General features: G+C 49.6%; 1 protein-coding gene across 3 annotated transcripts in view; it reads right to left on the bottom strand.

Annotated features, from left to right (window-relative positions):
• Positions 1-213: 213 nt before the first annotated feature.
• The window catches only part of LOC144945127 (ubiquitin carboxyl-terminal hydrolase 5-like), a 35,848-nt gene continuing 17,193 nt past the window's right edge, over positions 214-18,868 (bottom strand). For 2 of the 3 annotated variants that reach the window (XM_078873409.1, XM_078873407.1), the window contains 12 exons: positions 17,596-17,667; positions 14,581-14,653; positions 14,342-14,467; positions 12,453-12,606; positions 12,011-12,185; positions 10,017-10,105; positions 8,096-8,278; positions 4,658-4,801; positions 4,085-4,245; positions 3,515-3,668; positions 3,195-3,279; positions 214-1,838 (listed from right to left, as the gene is read on the bottom strand). In XM_078873409.1, the coding sequence (XP_078729535.1) occupies positions 1,745-1,838; positions 3,195-3,279; positions 3,515-3,668; positions 4,085-4,245; positions 4,658-4,801; positions 8,096-8,278; positions 10,017-10,105; positions 12,011-12,185; positions 12,453-12,606; positions 14,342-14,467; positions 14,581-14,653; positions 17,596-17,667 (1,510 nt within the window). In that variant the 3' untranslated portion in view covers positions 214-1,744. The remainder of the gene's footprint in view (positions 1,839-3,194; positions 3,280-3,514; positions 3,669-4,084; positions 4,246-4,657; positions 4,802-8,095; positions 8,279-10,016; positions 10,106-12,010; positions 12,186-12,452; positions 12,607-14,341; positions 14,468-14,580; positions 14,654-17,595; positions 17,668-18,868) is intronic. The other variant, XM_078873408.1, reaches the window with a different exon arrangement.

The raw sequence follows: 18,868 nt of genomic DNA on the forward strand, positions 1-18,868 counted from the left end.
TTATATTCCTGGCTACGGTGAACATCAAGGAGCGAGTGATATCTGCAACCAGTTCTGGGCCGACCCCACCTTCAACAACCTGGGCTAAGCAGGTGGTGAAGTACGGTCTAACAAACCCCATGACCTACACGGCATGGGGGGGCTCATCCAGCAGTAGATTAAAGGGCTGAACAAGCAAAAAGTTAATCAGCGAAGTACGACGCAGAAGGAAGCGGGAGGCACCGGCGGTTCAGCCGCCTTTTTATAATTTGCACAAGCTGCCACGCAACGCTCGTTTAAATGACGCGCGGGGAAAAGCCCACGAGGCGCAGCATCTCTTATCCCTCCACGGGACGACCGGGAGACACCGAGACGCACTCAAAAGGGGCGGCACGCAGTCGAACACAATACAAAAAAAATCCAAACCCAAAAAACAGCAACAACCACCACCACCACCGCCGCCGTCACCACCTCTCACGACCACCACTCCCCTCTTGCCAGTAGCACCCACACGTGTGGCACCAGCTGAGTCGGCACAACCCTCGCAAAAGGAAAGCAATGGTCAGGGTTTGGCACCACGTGTAGTTTCGACAGTTAGCATTCCTCAAGGGAAGGGGTAGGGTTTGGGCCGATAAAATCGGCGCGAAATCTGGACCATCGTGCTGTGCCAATCGGTATCACGCCATCCCCAATAGGGTCACTAGCTCTCCCACTGCAGCCCAAACACGCCTATATTCTCAGTCAGCCTGGGCATATGAAAAATGTGCAGTAAACTGTCATGAAACCAGCAATACTGGCCCCAGATCTCAGCACAAATCAATTCCTGCCAACCGCACACAGATGCCAGTCCCGGGATGTCCGTATCAAACCTGGACAGGTAGCAACTCCAGGGACAAATTCAATGTAATGTGGAACCTTTACACGCAACACAAAACCTCAATGCACGACGATCGAATTTTACCACCACGCACCGAATCTCGATACCCTGTGCCAAATCTCACGGGTTTGCACCGAATCCCAGCACTGTGCCGAAGCTCACCACACAGGGTGAATGTCAATGTAGGATCCCAGACAGGTGGGAGCAATCTGTGGGGAGGTGGTGGCGAGACTTAAGCCACAAGTTGTTCAGCTCTTTGCGGCACCATCGGCAGAGCGCATGCGATTCTCCACTCAGTAGTGATGGGAGCTGGTAGTGCAGGGTGCTGGGAGGGGTAGTAGTGGTAGTACTGGGTGATGGTAGTGCTAGGTGATGGTACAGGTGGTATTGCAGGGTGGTGGTAGTGTTGGGTCATGTATAGAGATGGTAGTGCTGGGTGGTGGTTGTGCCGGGTGGTGGTAGTGCTGGGCAGGGGTACTGCTCGGTGGGGTAGTACCGGGAAGTGGTAGTGTTGGGCAGGGGTAGTGCTGGGGGTGGTAGTGGTGGGCCAATGGTAGCGGTGGTAGTGCTGGTGTCACATTCACACTTCCGGCACCAGGATAAGCGGCGTCTGGATCATGATGCCATAACTCGGTATTGCCGGCGATTCACCGTTCACCTCCCTGCTGCCGTGATCCACACAGGCAACACCGGGCTGTAACTTGCCTGGGCAAACACCCGGGCATTGGCAAGACCTTTATATTGCTTAGTGAGTGACGCTTGCGATGCCGAGAGCCACAGTCTGTTGCATCACAGGTAATAGCTCACCACTCCCTCTAGCTCACCACTTTCCATAGCTCACCACCCCTCCTAGCTCACCACTCCCTCAATCTCACCACTCCCCCTGCCCTAGCTTGCCACACGCTCGTAGACATAGATGTATCCAAGGTCTTTAGGAGGCTTCTCAGAAGCCGCCACCTTCTGGTCGTTGAAGATCACCCAGCTGGCGTGACAGGGGAGAGAGTAAGATGGGAGGTTAGGGTTGGTCACCTATTATGAGGGTTTCTCGATGTTTTTGTTCATGTAAAGATACGATGAATCCACTTAGAACCCTAAAAGTGCAATGTAACCCCATGTAAGAGAATGCTTCTTGCACGCGGATATGACAGCATTAATTTTTAGTTCCCTTTAAATTGTCTTATCCATGCTAGTGTAATGTTCTTGGAGGGATACGGAGTCTTCGTAGAGGCAACACGCTTTATTTCACCAAACAGTTTACACTAATCCCTAACACAAAGGGGTAATGGCCCCTTTCACCCACAACCTGGGGAGGTACAGCCTCCGGGCTATCGTACCTACAACTCTCCCTATTCCAGGCCTCCGGCTAATGAAACCTAGGGGAGGCTGACCCACCGCTGGCCCGGTGGGTTCCTGACCACTGGCCCGCCCGGACCTAGCTCTCACAAGGGCATCAGGCCAAGGGAACCTCAGGGTCCTAACCCCACGACCACTGGCACCGCACTGAGCCCCGGCCCTTAGAAGGACGTCGGCGGCTTGGGGTCCAGGGTCTTCTTCTTCTTCAGGCGGCTTCTGGCTTCGGCTTGAGACGGACTCTCTCGCGCTCTCAGGGACCCGCCTTATATACTCTGGGGGATCGTAGCTCCTGCCAGCCCCCTCCCCTCAGAGGGGTTCCAACCGCCGTTGGCCCGACCGGTCCGGACCGGTTTCTACCCCTCCCCCTGGTTGTGGCGCGTGTGTGTCAATCATGACCACCACACTAGCAGGGAAATTTTTCCCTCCTGTCCTGCTGGATAACGGAATGTTTGTCACACCATCTGGGAGTGTAGCTAGGAGAGCAGAGTTCTGTGTGACGAATAGCAGCTGGGAGCATAGCTGCTGGAGAAGAGCCAAATTATGTTGATATCACACATTACTTCACTACTGCTCGTCTCGCCACACGAGGGCAAGCAATGGGAACTCCACAAGCGGAAGGAGCATGCTTCCACTGCTGTTGCTACTGCTGCTGAACGTGGCATGCAGACGTTTCAAATGCCGCCCAAAGCAGCTCGTGCTGAGGTTGTGGTGCTCTGCCACAAGCCACCCACAATGCTCACTGTTTGAATCCAGCTGCTGCAGAAGACATTAAATATTCCATGGTATCTGGCAAGAGTAGGCCATTATGTGCCAGCATCATGGTCCAAATTTTAAAAAACTAAACCGCATATTGATTAACTGGGATTATACATAGCACGTATCCCCCTACTCTACTGGCAGACCAGAGCTTGGGCAATTGTTGGTGGCAGTTTCTGGTTGCCTTCCAGCTTGTCTGTGGGACCTCTCTGATGTTGTGTTCACTCACCGGCCCTCCTTGCGGATGTGGCACACGTAGTGGCCGCACATGGTGGAAGTGCCCATGTGGCTGATGAAGGCGAACAGGCGGTAGCCTGTACACGCGCACACACACACAATGAGTGAATGAATTAACAAATTAGTGAATGGCTGAGTGAGTGAATGGATTAGTGAGTAAATTAATAAATGCATGAGTCAATTGATGAATGAATAAATGGGTGAATGGACACGTGAATGAGTGGATGCAAGAATACAGGAACAAATAAGTGAACGAGTAAGTAAATTTGTGAACGAATAAGTGAGAGGGTGAAAGCGAGGCAGTGCGCGTACGCCCGGGTCCGTCGCGCACGCGAGGCCCGGCCGGCGTGTGAGCCTCGCTCGCTGGGTCGCCACGGGAACCACCCTCCGATGTCTCCATGGCGACTGCATCCAGGTCGTCAGCGTGGCTGAATATCCAGTCAGCTGCACGCTCGAGGTTGTTACTCTGGAGAGGGGGAGGTGGGGAGGGACCAGGGAAGAGGTGACGGCTCAGCAATGGAATTTCTACGGCACGGTGTGCGCGTGTGTGCACAGAGCCTGACACAAGTGACATGATATTGACACTGCCGCTTCGTGGGAAATTTCATCTGTTCTAAGTGTGTAATTACGTGTTCATGTGTAAATGTGAATTAAGATACAAGGTCCTGATCTGGTCCTGGGCCTCTCCTAGGTTGAGTCAGCCCTAAATGAGTTATTGGTGCAGTGTGTATGAAACATCAGCACTGGCAAGACAGACGGCCAGGCATGGTGTTAACCACACCACCCTCTCTTAATCGGTGCTCGCCAACAGCACTTGCCGTACAAGTCTGTGGTGTGCGTGTGCAGGGTGCGTGCGGTACGTGGTGCATGCATGTTGCTCACCGTGGCTCGGAGTGCCCTCACCGCCTGCTCGCGAGTGAACCCCATCGACACAATCATGGCTACACTCTCCTCATCTGGGGGGGGCGGTTCCTGGGGGGTGCGGGCCCCCCCCGACGGCGTCGCCGCCCCCGAGCCTCCCAGCATCAGCGGCTCTGCGAAATCTAATGACGGTGGGGGGAGGAGCGCATGAGAGAACCGAATGTGAGGAGCATCGGGGGGGGGGGGGGGTAGCGAAGAGGAGTAGAGTGATAGAAGTGGAGGGAAGTGCACAGAAGCAAGAGAAGTGGGGAGAAGAAAGAGGGAAAAGCAGGCGAGAAAAGCGGAGGGACGCAAGCGAGTGAAGCAAGAAAGACACAGGAGGGAGAAGCATAGGGAAAAGGAGGGAAGTGAAGGGAAGCGAGAGGAAAAAGAGGAAAGATAGAGGGACAAGTGGAGAGAAGCGGAAGGGAAGAGAGAGAAAGACATGGAGGGAAGCGGAGGGAAGCAAGACAGAAACGAGAGGGAGAAGTGGAGGGAAGCGAGAGTGAGAAGTGGACGGTAGCAAGAGGGAAGAGAGTGAGCAGCGCCGTCTACCTGGGTCCTCCATGTGCGTGATGACCCAGTTCATGGCGGGCTCCACGCCGGCGTTCCCCGTGAAGTAGACGGCCTTGCGGCAGGCATCCGCGGGGAAGCCCATCTCACACAGCTGGCTTACCACAGCCTCATCCAACTCGGGGGCTACACATACGCACACAGAGAAACACAAAAATGAAAGACAAAGTTCCCCCGTATCACCTTAACAAACTGCTGGCGCAAGTGCTGTTAGTGAGTGCCTACAAAGGCTGGCACTTCACCCAAGCTGAGGGGGGTAGGGAGGGTGGCTGGCACCATGCCCAGCTTTGAGAAGGGAGGGAATAACCGTGGCCGAGAAGAGATGAAGCTTCATGTGGAACAACCAAGTAGCTGATAATTGGTTTTTTACCCTTCTATCTGGCAACAAAACTGACACCTTTTTACAAGGAGTCATGTTTGCATAGACCGCAATACCTGCAGTCATAATAGAAACAAAAGACATAACTCTGATAATGTGCATTGTCCTTGAAGTTGATTGGCCCACACCCGAGACAGCTTTCCTTAGAGCCTAGTCTCACATGGGTTGGACCAGATGACGCCAAAAGGCGCACAACTCAAAGACAATGCACCATCAGAGTATGAGAGCTCGGGGCAAGCATCTACACTATGGGAACCTCATTTGCCAGTCAAAATATGATAATTGGTTTTTTACCCTTCTATCTGGCAACAAAACTGACACCTTTTTACAAGGAGTCATGTTTGCATAGACAGCAATACCTGCAGTCATAATACAAACAAAAGACATAACTCTGATAATGTGCACTGTCCTTGAAGTTGATTGGTCCACACCCGAGTGTAGATGCTTGCCCCGAGCTCTCATACTCTGATGGTGCATTGTCTTTGAGTTGTGCGCCTTTTGGCGTCATCTGGTCCAACCCATGTGAGACTAGGCTCTAAGGAAAGCTGTCTCGGGTGTGGACCAATCAACTTCAAGGACAGTGCACATTAAAAAGGTGTCAGTTTTGTTGCCAGATAGAAGGGTAAAAAACCAATTATCATATTTTTACTGGCAAATGAGGTTCCCATAGTGTAGAACCAAGTAGCTTCCACACAGCATTGCGCAGCTGACGAAAATATAATGCTGCTCTACTGATTCAGAGCGAGACCTCTGTTGCTGAACCGGAGCTGGTCATAAGCACGCTGCCCAACTACGCCCAATCATTCCATGGGGATTTGAGGGGGTGGATTATTGGATGACACAAAATACTCAGGCAGGTGCTGAGTTTTGGTAAGACCTCCACCTTATAATAGTCAGGCGCCACACCTATTAATGGCATGCTCCAAGTTCAGCAGTAACAAAGCAGATATGTAGGTCCCGTTGCAATTTCCTACAACACTGCTGTACCAGATTGACAGAGAATATGGCTTCTGTACAGGGCCACCCCAGTCTGAAACCACATTGAGAGTTTGCAAGCCTCTATTCAGCGTGCCTGGCAAGGCGATGTTAAATAATCCTTTCCAGGACCATTCCCGGCACACTGAAGAGGGAAATGCCCTGGTAGTTAGTATAATTAGTACAGTCCCCCTTCTTGAAACACATACACACACCTATGCAGGCTGGTAGGGCACACAATTGTGTGGTATGGCTAGTCCTACGCATGGTCATCTTTGTCTCCCCAGTGCTAATGTTTACACATCACACCAGGCACTCATTTAAGGCTGAGTGAAATTAGGGGAGGCCAGGCACAGTTCAGATACCGGGTTTGTAGCACAGTGCGCGAACTACTACACTTTGTCTTGATACATACAAATACACACACAGAAACAAGCACATGCATGCACTTGCACAGATGAATACACACATGCACAGATTAATACACACACATGCATGCACAGACGAATACACACACACATGCATGCACAGACGAATACACATACGTGCATGCGCACGCACACACAAACATGAACGAGGGGTTTGATTAACGACAGACGCGAGCCACACGACACGTGCATCTCCCCGAGCAGCCAAGCACCCGGCCTCTCACTATATGGGATGAGCCCATAGAGTGAGAAGCTTCATTAATAAGAAAAAAGTTTTTATCCGTTCTAGCCAAGAATGTCTTTAGGCCACTCGAGTGAGGTCACCGTGGTGCGTTTACACACATTAATGCAGTGACAACACGTGACGGCTATAACTGTGGACCTGGGCTGACTTTCACGTCTTGTTTTTCTCATTCACGAAGCTTTATACACAGCGGGGACAGCTCGCGTGGCACATGGCTGAGGTGCGCAGCTAAAAGGTAAGAGCCATTATTATGAGTTTCGGGAAAAACAATCGGAGACATTCTTGAGAGACGTTTTAGAGTTGGGCTCCATCAGATGGTCAGAAACTCCTTCCATTCTGTGCATGCTGATCGCAGTTGCTGAGCACAGGCCCAAAAGGCCAATAACAAGGCGGCCTGCAAGAGACCAGCAGTTGAGGTCTTACATCTTTCTTGAATTGAAGAAAGTTATCGGAACTTGGAAAATGAGACGAGAGAAGGGAATTCCAAAGCTGAACAGTTTTGAGGACAGAAGGAAGAGAAATGATTTATCCCGCAATATGGTGATCGGTCACAGAGAGAAAAAAGTTAAATAAAGAGAATGACCGTGGTAAATACGATAAAAGAGTAACAATGAAGTGACTGAACTAATCAGTCCGAATCACCAGCTTTATTAAGGGCTGAAGAAGGAGAAGATAAACTACTTCTAAGCGTTCTCAACCAAATCAACTTCAGGTCGCAGCTTTTAAAAAGTCTAGCAGTATAGAATGTGGTTAGTTTTTGGTGGAGAGATTTCATGGTAATACCAGGTATTGTAGACTTGGGCTGTCAGGTGGCCAGGAGATGTAAGCTGAGCAATGGGTTATTTAATCTATGCGAGCAGAACTTTCAGCATTACCCTCTCATATACATGGGTTTGCTCCAGATTCTCCACTTTCCTCTCAGATGCCAAACAACACATTGTTTAGTTAATGTACAAGCCTGACTTGGGTAGAAATATATTATTGATTCCACATGTGGGTTTTCTCCAGGTATTCGGGTCTCCTCCCATACGCCACACTTGTTAAAGGAACTGGCAAAACGTCCCATTGCAGGACCCTCATAATTCAGAGCCTTAGACTCAGTGAGGCCTCCGTGAGTAAGAAAAAGGCATAATTTATGTTATTATTTTAATCATGCCTAGAGACAACCATTTGTCTCTCAATAATATATTTTCAGTTTGCGTGCCAATTCTCAAAACCGAAAGCCATAGATATCTCTGAGCTGCGTCTTCCTTTACGTTGGACTTGCAAGCAAAACGAGAGGGAAATGGAAGCAGGTAAAGCAGGAAACACAGGGGTGAGGAGGAAGAAATAAGATTCCATGGCGAGTGCGGGAAGCAGTGGGAGGGAAAGCGAAGAAGGAAGAGGCTACTAACTAGACGGCATGGTGTCGGGGGACAGAAGGGCGCCCCTCTCTCCAATCCCGATACCTTTCGGGGGCTCATCTGGGGTGGCCAGGGGAGGCGGGGCCATGTCCGGGAGCTCCGCCTCCCCTGGCTGGAGCCCCGCTCCCCGCAGGTGCGACAGATCCAGCTCCTCGGGCATGTCGATGGAGACGTCTTGACCGAGCGGAGGAGATGAGACAACGCATCGGGCACACAGGAGAAGAGGGCAACCGTTAGGGTCAATGGCAAGGGTCGGGAGCCAGAGGGTTAAACCTTAAGTTTGTTTAACCAAGTGAAAACTGAAGAGACAAGGGGAGTCTCCATTATACAAGTTTTTTGGGTTAGGTCGCAAAATATTTTTACGTTGTTAATTCCCGTCACGTAAACAGAACATGCCAATTCATTACAAGTACAGCACGCCGGTGTGTTGGAGAGCCAAGCCACAACATTTATAATCTGAACTCTTTGGTTCTTTCGGCAAAGTCATGTAGGTAGAAAAATAAAACAAAAGAAAAATAATATAACACGACGTTTTGATCGCAACACCCAGCAGTGGAACTGCTGAACCAGCGAGAGAGCTGTTACAACAAGAGGTTATTTACGTGGCAATAGGCAAGCAAGCGGGGTCTGAGCTGGAAAGGAATTCCATCCACGGACGCAAGCACGTCAGTTGTGTTAATGGGGGAGATTAGGGAGAGAGAGATTAGCATGAATGAGCTTCCGTCGCCACATAAGAGTATCATCCCCGCATATGTGCACAACAGCAGTGTTGATGAGAGATTAGCACCATGAGAGTGGAATCCAAAGGACATGTGGGCATGAGAGTGCAATCCAAAGGACACGTGGGCATGAGAGTGCAATCCAAAGGGCATGCGGCGACGGAAGCTCATTCATGCTAATCTCTCTCCCTAATCTCCCCCATTAACACAACTGACATGCTTGCGTCCGTGGATGGAATTCCTTTCCAGCTCAGACCCCGCTTGCTTGCCTATCGCCACATATATAACCTCTTGTTGTAACAGCTCTCTCGCTGGTTCAGCAGTTCCACTGCTGGGTTATTTTTTCCGCCTGAGGATGACCGCTTGTGTTGCGATCGAAACGTCGTGATATATTATTTTTATTTTGTTTTATTTTTCTACCTACGTGACTTTACCGAAAGAACCAAAAAGTATGGATTCCTGCAGTCACTAAAGCTTCAAATCAAGATTCATAATCTGAGTACAACGTTTTGCCAGTAATTATAACTAGCTTCATCAGGCGACAAAAGTCCTCATGTTTCGTTCCTTAGATATGATGACAAAACTTGTGTGCTCTTCTTCTGTGAAGTGGGGGGGGGGGGATTAATGAACGCATATAAATGACTATGGGTATCCATTGTCGTTTGGGTTATTTAGATGGTAATCAACGTACATTATGCATGTGCATTATGTCGGGTGGTGGCGGGTTTAACGACACAGATATTTACGCGATCTTACCCAAAAAACATTATGGATATTGGTCACGAAAGCCTACGTGTTAAAGTGGCGTCTCATTTGCAAAAGTGACCTAAGCCACCAAAGCACTACAGCAATAAGCACTTAACTGGGCTGGTGGCTCAACGGTAGAGCAGGCAGGGCACAATAGCAAGTTTTTGAGTTCAAATCCTGGTTGAGGGTTAACTCAGTCCATCATCCTTCTGGAGTTGACAACATGAGTACCACTTTATGGGATATCCTCACCCCTGGCATTGGAATGTGCATGTTTCACCACTGGCTCTGGGCTGGAATTCCCTCCCATCAGGATATGAGCACTCTCTCAATGCTCATTTGAGAAAGAAAATCGCTGACTTTTACAACATCCAAACAAGTCTAATAGAGAAGAAAACAGAATAAGAACAAAAACAATGGAACAGAGAGGACGGGAGGCGCGTTACCCAGTTTCTTGGGGACCCAGTCGAGGCCGAACGTGAATTTTTTGACCTGGATCACGAGGAAGTCAGGGAAGGAGGCGAAACGTGTTGTCCTGAACGTGGGACACACACACGGGTTGGGGGATCAAATGCAGATTCTTACGCACACGGAACACCACTATCACACAACCTGGGCGCCGAGTTCTCGTGGGATGAACAACCCCGGAGCTCTCACAGCGAGCAAGTTCATCACTCTGCAAGACGGTATGATGCAACTTCACACGACACTCCCACAGCCATTGATGTACACGAGAGGCACACCTATTATACGCCCTGCTAAGAGCAGTTGTTACATATCTATCACAGAACACTTCCCTTTAGAAAAATAAGCGTTGTGACCCACTTCTTCCGTCACACTGCTCCGCTTTGGAATTCCTTCCCATCACCGTTCTTTTCCCAAGCTCTCACAATAATAACCTTGCTTAATACAAGAAACGTTTTACATGTGTAGTGGTATAGCGCTGGCTGCTGTTGGAAAAGGGTAACTGCGGTGTACAGCAGTACTCACGTCAGCAGGCCACGATATATACGAGAGGGGGACATCTCGGGGAAAGGTCACAGAATGGGCCCATTGGGAAGCCCCGGGAACCCGCTAGTAGGTTCCAGAAAGGGGACGTGGCCGAGGCGGAGCAAGGCCATGCTGGGAGTATAAGAGGGGCCCCTGAGCGGGACCTCGGGGCTGTTGCTGGAAGTGGGATCCCCGTCGTGCTGTTCAAGATCGTCATCGTCACCATCTCGTTGTCGTCACCATCTCGTTGTCGTCACCATCTCGTCGTCGTCTCAGTCTTCACCATCCCGGGGTGCTGTTAGTCAGACAGCCTACCAATTGTACTAAGTAGTGCCGCCGACAATAGACCGTCTTAATTATAACAGTGTGCACCCACGTAGGGTGTGTGTTATCCCGATGGTACTCGTTAAATAAAATAAGTGCCTCCAAGTATTACTGTTTCAGATCTGAGTCACTACACATGCATCCATATACAACTGTAATGGTGTACGTTGTTTGTTTCTGGCTGCTTGATGTCTTGGGTCTGTACTCAGCCACTGTTAAAATATAAAGTCAAACCAAAATATTTCCTTCTGAAAGCAGAATTCTGAAGATTTAATTAAAATACTAAAATTATATTGATGTTTTTGTTTGTACAGTTGTAATGGGTTCAATTGAGGCGCACACTCAACTTGGAGGCAACACCATTTATTAATGCATAACAACCAACTGGAACATTATACACAGGGTGGTGACCACCGTTCCTAATCTCACTAATAGTCGGGGAATACGACACAGTGTGACCAGGGCAGGTGACAGGCTGCCTGGTCACAGACGAAGGTCGGAGACTTTCAAGACCGTTGATGGCGTCTTTATCCCGGAGTTGAACAGCGCCGCTTCTCTGTTCACGCCCCGCTTATAACCGCTGCAGCTAGGCCGGCTCCGCCCCAGGCCACACCCCCCTTCTCGATCATTTGAGAAAGTCCGGGCCCCCAACCACGTGACCCCCAAGCTCCCCCCTGGGGCCCCTAGCCCCCCTTTATCGGGTCACGTGTCCTGTTGGCTTCACGCAGAGTGTCACGGCCTGAAATGACCCCCGTGACACCCGCCTACAGCACCCATACCGAGCCAACACAGTAGTGACGTCATATGTCCCTACGCTCGTACAGTCCCAACACAGTAGTGATGTCGTATGTCACTACACAGTCATTGGTGACCGGGCTGAGACCATCCACTCACTGCACTTGAAAACCGGTTGAATGATGGGGGGGTGTCTACGACCCAGACTCAAACCCAGGATCTGTGCCACTGAGCCTGCCTCTGTGCGCATGTATGTGCATGCATGCATGTGACGTTGTGATTGTGTAGCCAAGTGTGATATCCGTCTTTGTCTCGATGTGAGCAAGACTTGCTGGATGGCATGGCTCTGTGTCTCTGCGAGTGTGTCTCTATAGGCGCAAGTGAGACTTACTTGATGGCGTGGCTCTTGGCCTGCAGGGCGCTACTCCAGAAGTCGTCAAGGCTCTCCGGCTCAGAGAATGCGCGCAAGCACTCGGAAAAGGGCACGTGTGCGCGTACCAGCTCGGGCGCCGGGCAGCCCGATGCCTCGGACTCGCGGCGCCGGCACTCGTACTCCTCCAGCTCACCTTGGACAGGGGTGCAACGTCACGACGTTGCGTCACTGGAGAACGTCGCGTTGCTAGAGAACGTCGACAATTTGCATCACTAAAGTGTCACAGGACAAAAGGTTCTAGGCGAGCCGACCTCTTCACACTGCCCTTTCCAGCTGCTCTCACCTCACCCATCGCCTTACACTGGCTACCACCAACTCGCCCGTCAACTACTGCCCTCCCACACCCGCCCCCCACCCCCCCCCATGCCCCCCCTAACATCCTACCCCCGTGTGTGCTCACCCTTGTTGGCAGCCACCTCCATAGGCACGGGCAACTGCACAATGTAGTCGATGCGCTGCGTGTACTTGACACGCTGTGAACGCTGACACTGGATGCGCTCCTCCACCAGGAAGCGGAACGCCTCCGTCGGGTTCTCCGCTCCCCGGCTGTTGCGCTACAGTCAGCACATGTGTGTACGCGTGAGTCGATGTGTGCACATGTACGCACAATCATTCATATGTGCTTATGTATATATATGAAAGGGAAATTTGTGAATATGTGTGTCTGTTCAAAATGTTTAGCGTACTTTCTGACATGCAACAAACTTGAAATCTGCCATGTGGGTACTTTCCAGACTGTACACCATGCAAAAATTACAAAAGTTGACTTTTGTATTTTGGGGGGGGGGGCCGCAATAATGCATATATTTTGCACGCAAGTGAACGGTGACGTCACATCTCTGTCATGTCACTCGCATGTGGCAGCGTGACGCAGTGTGCCTGCTAACATCACGCATCCTACCCCAACCCTCCGCATAGGCCGTGTATCCCGCACAAGTGCGCAGCTGGGGGGGGGGAAATAGGTAACAAACTTTTAATTTGCCATGTGGCTAGCTCCCATACTGTACACAATGTAAAACGTATACAAATTTACTTTTGTATTTTAGGGGGGGGGGGGGGGGAATGAACATGAAGTGTGTGGCGAGAATCAATATCTGGTGAGCATTTGTGGTATTGATTAAACGGGAATAGGCCGATTCTAAAGAAATCTACAACCTTCGATTCTTTTGCGTGAGCGTAAGTTTTTTTCCACCGCGCATTGGGTTTTATTAAAATTTTTATTAATGAGGTAATGATCAAAGTTTTTTTTTAATTTTTACATGTTATGTTTTTCAGTTTTGAGAAGTTTTTCAATATCTTTTTCCCCCGGGCAACGCCGGGTGCTTCCCGCTAGTGTATGTATATAGAGGTGTACAAATGGAATACAGTAAAACCTTGGATTGCGAGTAACTTGGTCTGCGAATGTTTTGCAAGATGAGCAATTTTTAAAAATACATTTTAACTTGATAAATGAGCGAGGTCTTGCAATACGAGTAGTACGTATACGCTTTGTCTGCCGTGCGAGCTTATACTGTTTACTATAGTGTTGTGACCATTTCCGCGAAATCGTCAAAAGGAGGCAAAAGCAAGTGTCATTGGATAGGTTCCTTGTTAAAGTTGCACAAAAAGAAAAAGATTCCAGTGAGCCAACAGATAGCAGTGATTCCGTTTGACAGTGAAAGTCGTCCTACACAATAACCCTCCTCCTCGTCTCCCTCACAATAACCCTCCTCCTCGTCTCCCTCACTCACACCAGCCACGATTAAATTTAATTAATAAATTTGATTACTTTATATTACATTTAAATAATAAAAATATAAAAAGGTATTTTGTATTAATCATTTTTACTTTAATATTTTTGGGTTGTGAAACGAATCATCTGAGTTTCCATTATTTCTTCTGGGGAAATTCGCTTTGATATACGAGTGCTTTGGATTACAAACACGTTTCCGGAACGAATTATGCTCGCTATCCAAGGTTTTACTGTACATGTAAAGGCAAAGGCACCAATGAAAATGATTGTCATTATAAAATAGTTTACAAATCAACGTAACGCATCTCAAATAAAGGCACACGCACATACAGCCCTTTTGTAGCTACACACCTATGCCGGTGTCTCTTAATGCGCACATACACACACACATATTCATCCACACACAGACTTACTCTCACCCACACAAACTCACACATTCATCCATACAAATGCATAATAAGACTCATTCACACTCCTACAAGAGACACACACTGACAATCACACACATACACTCACATGCATCACCACCACCATCCCCCCCCCTCGTGTTTCCCCACCTCGATGAGGTTGATGAAGTGGAGAAAGAGTTCTTGTGCATCTTGTTGCCGATTAGTTGAGAACTCCGGGTGTCCTCGGCCAATCAGAGTCTTTAGCATGCGTGGAGACACTCCCTTCTGCTCCACCTAGTGCACATGTGCACACATGCAGTGTTAGAGATGGTGTCGATGGTGGTGGTGCTGATGGTAGATTTAGTGATGGTGCTGGTGATAATGTTGCTGGTGGTTGTTTGATGTACCTGCTCAGTGCTGTTTGTGTCAGCGGGTGGCTGCGAGTAGATGCCAGAGAGGAGACCATGGCCAAGTTTCGCTCTGTGATGACAAATACACACACACAACAGCCGCCATTCACTACTAAATGGCAATGACATCATCATGGCGCTTGTGCCAGGCTAGGTGCACTTTGAGGCCACATTAAATGTGGATAGCTTGCTGGCAGGAGGTCATGGAACACTCAGATGGATATGACTGGCAGATTGCACCACCTGTGCTCCCCACTGTCCCAATTTGTTGCGTTTTATCCACCCGGTGTTCCACTCGTTGTTGTGAACGTTGCTCCCTCCACCCTCCGCTGTTGTTGCCGGCACTGCCTCAAAATGTCCAGTAGCATCCTTCACAAGTCTCCTCCACAGGGGCCGATTTTGACAGTGCTGGTACCAGTCATCAGTCCAATCAGCTCCACATCTTTCTGGACTGCATCAGTCCAACTCCTCTTCAGTCTGTGCCACATCCGGTTAGCCCCCTCTATTCAGCTAAACAGAAGCTGCTTTGGCATGTGGTAGCTGGGCATGTGGGCTACATGACCCAGCCTTGCCTGCTAGAGAAGCTTACTGGTGGGAATGTGTCCAGATCTTTCAAGGATTTGTGAGCATCTCACACAATGCAGCCTGTTTAAACCCAAGATGGACCGTAGGCAGGCCAGCCCAAATGTTTCAAACCGGCAGAGATGTTCCTTAAGAGGAATCCACATTTTAAAAGCATAGGGAAGGGAGGGCATGACTGTAGCCGAGAAGACTAAGCTTCATGTGGAGTGACAGGCCAGGTAGCTTCCACACAGCGTTACACAGCCGATTAAAATATGCCGCACAATTCATTTGGAGTGAGACCTCTGCTGCCAAATTGGAGCTGATCATAAGCACACTGGCCAGTTTTGGAAACTTCTGCTTTCTCTCCACAACTGCTCCATCACTTCTGGGGAGTGGAGAGAAGTGAACATTCAACATAAAATACCCAGGCAGGTCCCCGTTGTATTTGTGGGGCTGAGGGTAAGGCTCCATTCTCTCAGTAGCATACTCAAGGTTCACTAGTAACATCTACAACTCCTTCTTAGAGTGGGTAGCAATTACTAGATCATCCGTATATATTACATGTTTGACCAATAGGGAGCTATTCCTTGACTGCACACAGCATCGATTAGCCTTCCATTGTACCTATACCAGATGGAAAAAAAATTCCACCGGTACATCTGTAGTGACATGGAATGGGTCACTATGGAGCATAGCGCTGGTTGCTGGCAGAGAAGGGGATCTGCAGTTGCAGAAGCCCTGTCTGTCAGCAGGTCACGTGTTAAGCCAGAGAGAGGGATGTAGGGCAAAGGTGATAGAGGGGGCACGTGAGGTAAACCCGGGAACCCGCAAGTAGGTTCTAGAAGGGGGGCGTGGCCTGGAGCGGAGCAAGGCCATGCTAGGAAGATAAAAGGGGACCCGAGCGAAGGCTCGGGGCTGTTGCTTGGAGTGGAATCCCGTCGGGCTGCTGGAGTCTTCGTTACAGTCTTCACCTTCTCGGCGTTGTCAGTCAGGCAGTCTATTAGTTGTCCTGACTGTAAGTGTAGTTACCCTGTGAAGGCTATAATAAATAGTGCCTCCTACTCCTAGTGTCTCTGAGTGTATCACTACACATCCATGGGAAGCTTCTCAAACTACGTGGTAAAAGATGTTTAATGGTGTAGGGGCCAGATGACTGCAGTATAGTTTACTACAGGTTAAGGGGGGGGAGGAGTATAGTTTACTGCAGTATAGTTTACTGCAGTATACTGCAAGGCAACCAGTTTGTCAGCTTAAATACTGCCTCCTGTTCATGTGTCTAACTTTTTTCAACCACTTGCCATCACCTGCACACGGCGCTCTCTCCGTCCCCCTAATCCCCTGCAGCATAACAAAAGGCGGGTTAACTTAGCCCCCCCCCCATGGCCCATCCTAGCTCCCCCCCCCCCTTAACCTGTATATAATCTCGTTTCTCTTAGAGCTCTCTTCGCTTGATACAGCAATTTTGCTGTGACGGTTCCACCTGAAGACGGAAGCTTGTGTTGCCTCCGAAACGTCGTGATTTAATTTCTTTTCCTTTTTTTACCTACGTTACTTTACCGAAAAAACCAAAGAGTATGGACCCTTGCAGTCACGAAAACTTCAAATCTAGAATTAATGCTCCTCTCTACTCCAATACATGTGTAGAGGAGTACTGTGAGCAGCCAATGAGGGATACGCGTAAGGAAGTGCTAGTTGGTGCAGAGTTATGCGAGGCCAAAGATGACACAACGTCATGGGGGGTTACGTAGGGGGGGACTTTCGGAAAGCACTTTCTGGAAAGTGGGCGGGCCGAGCTGGGGGGAAGAGCTGCTGAGAGGGTTCTTAAGGGGGACCACCTGACGGACACGTGGTTGTCATCGGGGAGCCAGGGTAAGGATCGGCTGAAAAAGGTCTCTCTCCTCGTTGCGGGGCGGTGTTGGCTGATCCCCCGCCCCAGGCAGACGGGTGAGAGGGCCTAGGGGTAGCCGAAGTAGGACCGACGTATATAGTTATCCCAGGTCCAAGTGAAGGATGGAGAATAGAGTGCACCAACACTGGTGTGAGTGTAGGATGCAGTGTGAGAGTGTGTATTAATAAATGGCAACCAGCCCTTATAGTATTCCTAGTCTCCGCGCAGTTGGACTGCACTACACATGGAACAAAAACACAGACACGCCCAGACATATATAACAGCGGCCATTCAGTGCTAAGTGTTGGTTATGTCACCACACCATTTGTCAAAGGCTAGGCATACTTTAAGGCTATCGCATGAAGTGTGGAAGGCTCACTGACAGGAGGTTACGAGACAGGTGTTACGACTGACTGAGATGGCAGATTCACCACATGCGCTCCCCAGTTTGCCAACTCGCACACATACGTGGCTATATTGTCAGCACCACATCCAGACACCTTTGTTTTCCCAGTGATAGAGTGGAGCTTGTGGGCTGTGTGCTTAGCGATAGGACTCACACTTGTGTGTTGAAGTCCTGGGCTGGGTCCATGGGGCTCTCCTCAAAGATCCGTGACAACCCATCCACATACCTACGCATAGACAGCAGTGACTATCCAACACGAACATAACCCATCCACATACCTACAGAAAGTAGTGATTATTCAACACACATACAACCCACACACTCACAGAAACACATGCGCGCACACTCACTTTTCCACGCACATGCACTAACTCCCAGAGCAAGGTTGACATGTCGAGGAGGATAACCCCGCTGAACAAAATAGTTTGTCTTTTAAGACGATGTAAAAAAATCTCAAGGAAGCTGGTTTGTCGGTGACGAAGTTCGTAAGTCGAGGACTGCCTGTACAATCCATCCACATACCTACACATCGACAGCAGTTACAATTCAACACACACATTACCTATCAACCAACAAAAACAACCACAATTCGTCACAAAGTGGCAGTGATATCACGACAGCGCTGGTGCCAGGCTACTGGCACTTTAAGGCCAAGTAAATCGTTGAAGGATCGCTCTGGCAGGAGGTCAAGGGAGAGACCTAAGTGCAATGGGTTGACTTAGATGACTAACAGATGCACCACCTGTGCCCGCTACTGTCCCAACTGTCTGTTTTAGATGCCCGGCACTCCGCTCGTTGTTGTGACATCACTCCCCTGCCCTCCACTGTTGTTGGAGGGTGACTGCCTCCAACTGCCTAGTAGCGTCCTTCATGAGCCTTCGCCACAGAGGCCGATCTTGACACCGTTGGTACCAGTCATCGGCAAGTCCACTCAGCTCCATATCCTCTTGTACCACATCAGTCCATCTCTTCTCGAGTCCATGCCCCGCAAATTTAGCCCTGTCTATCTGGCCAAACAAAAGTTGTTTTGACTTGCGGGCGACATGCCCCAGCCAATGCAGCCTTGCCTGCCGGAGCTCACTTATGGTAGCATCCAAACCTTTAAAGGATTTGTGAACTCCAAATACCATCCATACTGGTTAAACCAGGAAAGCCTGGTCGTTTCAAACTGGCACGGATGTTCCATTGGGGAGTCCATTTTTCGCAAGCAAAGAGAAGGAAGGGAATTACTGTAGCCAAAAAGACCCACACCTTTGTGTGGAGCCACATACCACGTAGCTTCCACACAGCGTTACGCAGTCAATGAAAAGATGCTACTCGGCTGATTCGGAGTAAGATCTCTGCTGTCAAACCGAAGCTGGTCAAAAGCACACTGCCCAGGTATGGAAACCTCTCAACAACTGCCCCATCACCAATGGGGAGTTGAG

This window comes from Lampetra fluviatilis, chromosome 36 (assembly GCF_964198595.1).
Source record: "Lampetra fluviatilis chromosome 36, kcLamFluv1.1, whole genome shotgun sequence".
NCBI classification, from domain to species: domain Eukaryota; kingdom Metazoa; phylum Chordata; class Hyperoartia; order Petromyzontiformes; family Petromyzontidae; genus Lampetra; species Lampetra fluviatilis.